Genomic DNA, 7,437 nt, shown 5'->3' on the forward strand with positions numbered 1-7,437 from the left:
AACTGAGAAGTGGTCTGTGGTCACCACCTGCAGAATCACTCCTTTTTTGGGGGTGTCTTGCTAATTGCCTATAATTTCCACCTTTTGTCTATTCCATTTGCACAACAGCATGTGAAATTTATTGTCAATCAGTGTTGCTTCCTAAGTGGACAGTTTGATTTCATAGAAGTGTGATTGACTTGGAGTTACATTGTGTTGTTTAAGTGTTCCCTTTATTTTTTTGAGCAGTGTATATACAATGTAGTGTGTGTGAGGGGGTCTAATCTATTTGTGTACATGTTTGTCCGTCACTTGTATGTGTAGGCCTACTATAGTGACAGGCAATATGGCAGCATGATGCAGACAGGGATTGTTTCTCAGAAACCCTCATTTTGAGAGTTAATTTAAGCTGTGTGGGTGGAGCCTCACAGAGGCTTGTGATAGTAGGACTAGGGCACTTAGGGGTACCGTGGTGTAGTGAAGGGGGCAYCATGGATCTGCCTCCTCTACTCACTCTCCTCCCTCTTTTTGATGCTCTCTTTTAACGACCCTGGTTGCTTAGCTCGCTCCTTCATCGCCTGTTTCATCCATCTATCTGTCTCCTTTGAAACAATTTCCCACAAATTCTAGTTTTTAGTTTTCCTCATCTCTTCCATGTTCTCTACTGTCCTTTTCTGTATTGTCCCTCTCGTTAAATCTCTCCTACCCCCCTTTCCTTCCCCCCCTCCCTCTCCCTTTAGTGTAGTGTTTCTGTGTCACTGTGTCAGAGCTGCTTAGTGGTTTGACTGTTACTGGCCCTGTTCTGGAGCACTGGGTGCCCCCACACCACGGGGCAAAGCTCAGACACCACCGCCACCACCCTGCCTATTGCATCAAGGGGTAAGTACATGTCTCTCTTCTAGGATATCCAGTTCTAGCGAAATATGAAAATGGGGTTGTATTTAAGTCATTGAAGTCTATGGGTGTCCATCCATGTAGAAGAGTAACAGTTTGGGCAAAAAGGACTATATCCTCTATATCCACCATAGCACATTGACAGAGTTACAGGGAGCTGTAGTTGGATATTAAAACACAGGTGCCGTTCATTAGATAGTTCTGTTTTAGGTCACCATTCAGGGGCTTTTCTCCGAACAATACCAGTGGTGTGCCAGCAAGAAATGTGTGTGAGTCACAGGGGTGGCACAGTGTGTGTTGCCATGGCATGCTGCGGCTTTGTGCAGGGTGTTGGACTCTGTACTGTGCAAGAGGTGGCTGTCTGAGAGAAACTGAAGCTGGGTGTTGTTGTTTTAGAGTTGATTGCTTTCCTTGAATCAATACTCCTCCACTGTCTTCCTTACACGGGTTTGTTTGTTTGATTATAGTCATGGCCTCTAGAGGAGTCTCACATGGTGGTTATTGTGAGAGATTAACATTAAAGGTATGATGGACAACTTCTCTGTTTGATATTATAACTATAGATATATGAGACTAATCAAAGTAACCGAGGCTGGGGTGTGGTTAGTGAAGGTCCTCTAAGGTCTCACATGGTGGTAACTGCTCCTTGTGAGAGATGGACAGGTATGATGGACAAGTTATGGAGGCCAAGTTGAAATTGATCTCCCTCCCTGTTTCACAAACGATGTTCCGTCTATAGATATATGAAACAAGGATAGAATGATGAGATTCATGGTCCAATTACTCACTTTTCTAATGTATAAGAACAGCATTTGGGTGCAAATCAAATAGTTTTTAATTAATGGACATAGAGTAACCAAAGTTACTTTTTTTCTTTTGCATGATTAAATAGCACAGAACAGGATGTAGACCAATATACTGTGTATGAAGGATTAAAAAGACGAAATAACCATTATAGGCCCTGCCCGTACCATTATTTTTGACAGCATAAGAGGGAGAGATCGGTTTTGACTGAAATATCTATGGTGTGTAATTACTAGGTTGTCAGAATTTTCTCAGTTGTTTTGTTCTTGCAGCCTTCCATCTATGTGCAATTATTATGAAAAATGTAGCCTACTTTTGCYTCATTTTGTCAAATATGTGATAGCTACTGGTTAAATAACAGTAATAATCAAGTCTTGATGGTCACTTTAAACGGGGCTGTCCTAACCATATACTGTGCACAATGCTATACTAGACATGCAGGTAGCCAGGGCGTTATAATTTGAGACCACCGCCCTAGCTCTCCTGCCCTCCCCCATCACAACCTGTCTTTGTCACCACGTGGAGATGAGAACGCTCCCCAGGGTGGGGCAGTGGTGGTGCATGTTATTAGGGGGCGAGACACTGCCTGTGAATATCCATTAGGATGAGCACAGGTGAAGATTGAGAATGAAATGAGAATGAACTAGTTGAGTGATTAATCAAGACATAATTCTATTTTGTGTGAGAATAATGAGCCCCATAGATTTCTTTAGATTTTCTCCAGCCTCAGATCTCTCATTGTTGGCATCTTTCCGGGAATGAATCCTCCTTGTTCACCTACATGGATGCCCGTGGTTTCTATATGTCATTACCAGAGGGAATGGAAAAGTTAATGAATATATACTGTATGTGATGGTGTGTATGTTCCTCTTCAATGTCGTGTTCTCTTGCAGGGACCCTGCTTTGAGCTGCAGCGGCCCGTGGCTAACCTGTTATGACATGGTGCAGCGTCCTCTCACCTCCCCATGACGGGGGGCTACTGCAGGGAAGGCCCCACAATCACCCTATATTTTGGAGGGAAATGCTAACTGACACCAGCCCATGGGAATGTCCACTGGAGGTAACCCCTTCACATCCTCCCGACCTCAGTCTGACCTATGTAAGTGCTCTGCAAGGGAGTGGACACAGGAGAGAGACACACAGATAGATACACAGCCACTGATAGATTAGCCAAGCCAAAATGACACTATTATATGGGCATACGTTTCTTTACCGACTATAGAGTCACATTTTTGTTTCGACTATTGCTGGCCTTTAATTTGGCCTTCTGTTTCCACTTTCCAGGGATGTGACAAATGCTGCCTGGGATCTGTGACCTTTGCCTTTTCCCAGCATGACTGATTTCCTCTGGTGTTCAGAGTGGACTGGGGTTTTCTAGCACCATTTWAAATCAGTTATGTTGATGGGGCATGGCACCTCTTAGTCAACACAGAGAGAAAGGGAGACCTCAGCCATCAAACTGTTCCAGCTATCTCCAGAATCTCATGTTATGGCAACTCTGCCTAGGGCTAGGTAGATGTTTTAATATATTTATAGAGGGGCAGAGATATGTCATTACTGGTCTAACATTTAATTGAAACGGTTACATTTAATGTCACAACAATTTTGGCATGGAGAAAATGGAYTGGATCAAAGCAGTGTTTGCATGTGAGAATCTGTATGCTAATTATGTGACAYATCTGACTAGTGGTTTCTTACTTTCTTTCTGTTTCTGAATTTGTTAAATTACGGTWTTCACTGCATGTCGTGTTTTTCTTCCAATAAGCATTAGGCTTTCTGTCTTACTCAGCCTGTAATGTAAGATGACTTTCTCACCCCCTCTCTTGTCGTCTCTCACTAATGTATTTATTCTGTTACCTTTTGACTAGTGATTGGTTTGGGATTAACAGGGCGAGTTTGGGCGCGCAGTCTTGGTTAATAATTAGACTGGAACAGACTCACACACGCACATCCTGTCAGATGGAGGTCTCTCCATCTGACAGGATGTGAGACAGTGAGAGAGTGATTGAGAGTCAGGAGAGCTTTTGTATTCTCTTCCAACAAGGGGAATCAGGTGCTCCCCGCAGCCTGGCAACCATCACCTCTCTGTGGGCGTAACAACAACCCGCTGCCCCTAGAGTAACAGGGCCCTGTGGAGCTGCTGAGAGATGCAGTGTCTCTACACTGACCGCTGATGTGAAACAGAGGCGTTTCTCTGTTTCGTAAAAACAGCCCAGCAGCAAACTGCGCACACACAAAGCCCCGCACAGCAGCTTTCATCACCTAATACAGAGGTAGGTTTTACATATTAGCTATCTGTTTGAATTGGTGAGGTCCTGTCACCTCTCTATTTCATGTGATAATGAGCACAGTGTTAAATGAGGACAGAACAGCTAGGGATTTGATTGTGTAATTCTTCCTGTAGACGGGAGAGATGAGGGAGTGCATGATCTCTGATGTGTGATTACTTTGATGTTTATCTTTGTTGCTGTTACGCTGGGTATAGATTATAGACGACAGATGAGTTGGAAATGACAGAAAATAACTAATACATTCAACCAAATACAAATAATATGGTGTTGACTGAGGACTCCATCCCTGTGCCTGTTCAGCTTCCCTGTCGATATGAGCACACAGGGTATTGAGACAGATGTTCTGGGGCCCAGTCACAGCCCGTCTGAACCAAACACTGTGGCTGGAACTGAACAGGACTACTGCCTCTACCTGCACAGGTACTGGATGTTCGTGTGTTTCTTTGGGTTTAAGTAAGTGAGTGTAGCTCTGTATGCTGCACATACAGTATATTGGAACCATATGCATACTGTGTGGATGTTAAATGTACCAATTATATCTGTTTACTTACAGCTAATTATTATTCTTTTTTAATTTTTWAATAATTTTTAAATAATTTATTACAAAAAACACAAGGAAGGAGTAACATTACACTATTAGAACATGAAGGACAAACAATACAGCATCAAGACACTATCAAACATGTATCAGTATTTCCGCAACAGAGCCATCCTTACGTGTGAGGGTGCGTGTGCATGATAGTGATATAAAATATATGTCAGTTTCCTTTTTCATGATCACAATCTTGTGAAACCTGAACCCTCCAAGATCCCCCCACAGTTCCCCAATAGCTGTTCCTCAACCATTCAAGACCCCTCCCACAATCCCCCCCCCTCACAGGAAAAAAAACAAAAAAACAATGAAATCCATTCCCCACCCCCAAGAACCCCCCCAATGCACCAACAACCAAGAGAATGAACTAAAGAGAAGAAGGGAAAAGACAGAAGAAAACAGCAAACAACAATGCAATTTAAAAAAATTAAAATTAAACAAAGGACATCAAGGACAACTGAAATCATAACAGCAATGCCAACTGTATATGTGTGTGTGCATGTCTGACACTATTACATGTATGTGTGTGTAATAGTAATTATTAGTGAATTAGTGTTTATGGGTGTGAATTGTATGTCTTCTCAGGTCATTGTTTCAGAATGCATGAATTCATCTCTGTGGGTATCATACAATCTTCACAACAATCCGCTTTTATATAATGTCGGCAATATAATTGGACGGAAGTGTTTGTTTGTGTGATGCAAAGTATGGGTTGATATACTGAGGGCATGGTGTGTGTGTATGTATGTGTTTGTTTGATCAGCTGCTGTCTCTCGGTAGGCTGTTCGGGAAGGAGACAGCTGAGTACTTCCTCAACCCATCTCCTGTCCACACTTCCTCACCCACCTGGTACACACTACTGATGAAGAACATGGGAGGTAACTGTTATAATACAAAAGTACATCTTCGCTTTTAGGTGACAATGTTGTATGCAAATGTACCCTTTTTTGGTGGCGCAACTGGTTGGAARGTTTCCAGAAGGCATTCAAGTGTGTTCTAACTGGAGCGGGAGGAAGTGGTACAGCCCAGCTAAGCAAGCACTGTGATTTCCACCATTTCACCTTTCTGAAAAGTCCCATTATCTAGCCTAGTGGTTCAACAGACTAATTCCCACTGCTAATGTATTTATTGCCATCTAGTGTCTTGCAGTGTGTTGTCTGTAGCTTTTCATGTGACCAGTGTGCCTCTGTGTTATGTATTTATTGTGTTGTGTAGCCAGAAGAACTAACCCTCTGAGCCTGGTTCCTCTCTAGGTTTCTTCCTAGGTTCCTGCSTTCTAGGGAGTTTTTGCTAGCCACTGTGCTTCCCTCTCTGCATTGCTTGGTCTTTGGGGTTTTAGGCTAGGGATCGTTAAAGCTCTTTGTGACAACTGCTSATGTAAAAAGGRCTTTAWAAAATACATTTGATTGATTGATTGTGTGTCAGATGAGGTGAGTGCTGAGGCCCTGTGGGACAACTTGAGAGAACACTCCACCAGACGACTCAGAGACCTAGAGGAGAAGGAGGAATCTGAGTCTCTTGAGGTCAGGCTAATTATTCATTACACTAATTACAGTAATAAGTACTAATGAGTAATGGCCCTGAGCGTTTCCTGGTTAGGGTCACATTGTCAGCAAAAGTCAGGGATAAAAATGCAGAACWAAATATGTTTGAAGTTGATATTTCTCATACACAGCTATGACTTCACTTTCCTGTCCCTTTGTCCACAGTTGGTGAAAGTCTCTGTGAACCAGGATGGACAGAGAGAGCGGGGTCACCTACGGCACCTGGCAGGGGTCAGGTATATGTTCAACCTGGCCCAGCTCCACCAGGTTTACTCTGCCCATGTTCTCTCCCTCAACCATCCAGCTCTGCTCCTAGATGACCTGGAGGAGCTCGAGGGACCACATAGTTACCTACCTATCTCACAAATAAACAGGTGAAGGGAAACCTAGCATTATTAAATAAGCATTAGCTAGTGCTATTGGTAATATAACTACTGTTTATTATACTTCCAAAAGCCTTGCTAATTGAAAATCATTTAATCAGATGTAGAGACCAATCTTGGGTCAGAGTATCATGCATCTTTTTATATTTGTGTTATTAAATGTGCTTATGCTGTGTTATTCGTATTGAAACAAAAATCCCTTTGTGTCAGTGAAATTTGAATTTGTGTGTAATGCTGAGACAAATATTCCACAAGAGGGCAGTCCCAGATTAAGAAGATGAATGTTTAGTTGAATTTATGATGGTAGTTTTCACTRTAATATGACAAGCTGTACTTTCAAAATTGTATTTCTATAATTTCCACTAATAGTTTTCAACAAATAGTCATTATTTTATTTGTGAAAGTGTGTATTATTTTGTGAGTTTGTAATTAAAAGTGACACGTGGCAAGTGTAATTGATTGAATCATTCAATGTCCAAAATAATAATAAGTATTATCAATCAAAATCCCCATATTGATCCTAAATGTAATCTAAGTGGATACCATAAACTMTRAGCTGAATGAAAAGAGCTATGAAGCATCTTCACTCAAGAGCATTGCTTTATACTGTATGTTTGTGTGCTTGTATGGTTGGACGTGGAAGAGTGTGTGAGTGTGATTGTGCATCCATGGCTGGAACCTGAAATATGTCAACTCAGCACTCTCCAATGACCCCTGACCTCTGTTATAGACAAATCATTGAATCCTACTACTCACTGCTCCGGTTCTCAGTGCAACGAGCCTCCTTACCAGGCTCCTGATTGGTGGTATGCAGGCCCAAAGGATAAACACACTAAACATAAACGTCTGATTGCAGCCAAACACGATCAGTATGAAAGCAAGAAGGTACTTTAGATTTCATAGTGGTTAACTTTCCCTTACCATGGCCATGCATCAATCACCTGGAAGAG

The 7,437-nt window shown here is 42.2% G+C and overlaps 1 protein-coding gene across 2 annotated transcripts; it reads left to right on the plus strand.

Annotated features, from left to right (window-relative positions):
• Positions 1-518: 518 nt before the first annotated feature.
• LOC139028035 (uncharacterized) lies at positions 519-6,942 on the plus strand. 2 transcript variants are annotated; one of them, XM_070444442.1, is made up of 8 exons: positions 519-858; positions 2,571-2,776; positions 2,962-3,189; positions 3,546-3,950; positions 4,269-4,388; positions 5,341-5,438; positions 5,986-6,083; positions 6,270-6,942. In XM_070444442.1, the coding sequence occupies exons 5-8, from the start codon at positions 4,282-4,284 to the stop codon at positions 6,480-6,482; spliced, it is 516 nt and encodes a 171-aa protein (XP_070300543.1). In that variant the 5' UTR covers positions 519-858; positions 2,571-2,776; positions 2,962-3,189; positions 3,546-3,950; positions 4,269-4,281; the 3' UTR covers positions 6,483-6,942. The 2 variants fall into 2 exon arrangements, with proteins under 2 accessions (XP_070300543.1, XP_070300544.1); XM_070444443.1 differs by having other exon boundaries at positions 3,722-3,950.
• Positions 6,943-7,437: the final 495 nt, after the last annotated feature.

Source organism: Salvelinus sp. IW2-2015, linkage group LG7 (genome assembly GCF_002910315.2).
Source record: "Salvelinus sp. IW2-2015 linkage group LG7, ASM291031v2, whole genome shotgun sequence".
Classification (NCBI taxonomy): domain Eukaryota; kingdom Metazoa; phylum Chordata; class Actinopteri; order Salmoniformes; family Salmonidae; genus Salvelinus; species Salvelinus sp. IW2-2015.

Bases quoted from the DNA above. Each gene is read 5' to 3' on its own strand.
- LOC139028035 (XM_070444442.1), top strand. From the start codon at position 4,282: ATGAGCACACAGGGTATTGAGACAGATGTTCTGGGGCCCAGTCACAGC. The intron at 5,439-5,985 runs GTAACTGTTATA...ATTGTGTGTCAG, and splicing joins ACTGATGAAGAACATGGGAG to ATGAGGTGAGTGCTGAGGCC. The intron at 6,084-6,269 runs GTCAGGCTAATT...CTTTGTCCACAG, and splicing joins AGGAATCTGAGTCTCTTGAG to TTGGTGAAAGTCTCTGTGAA.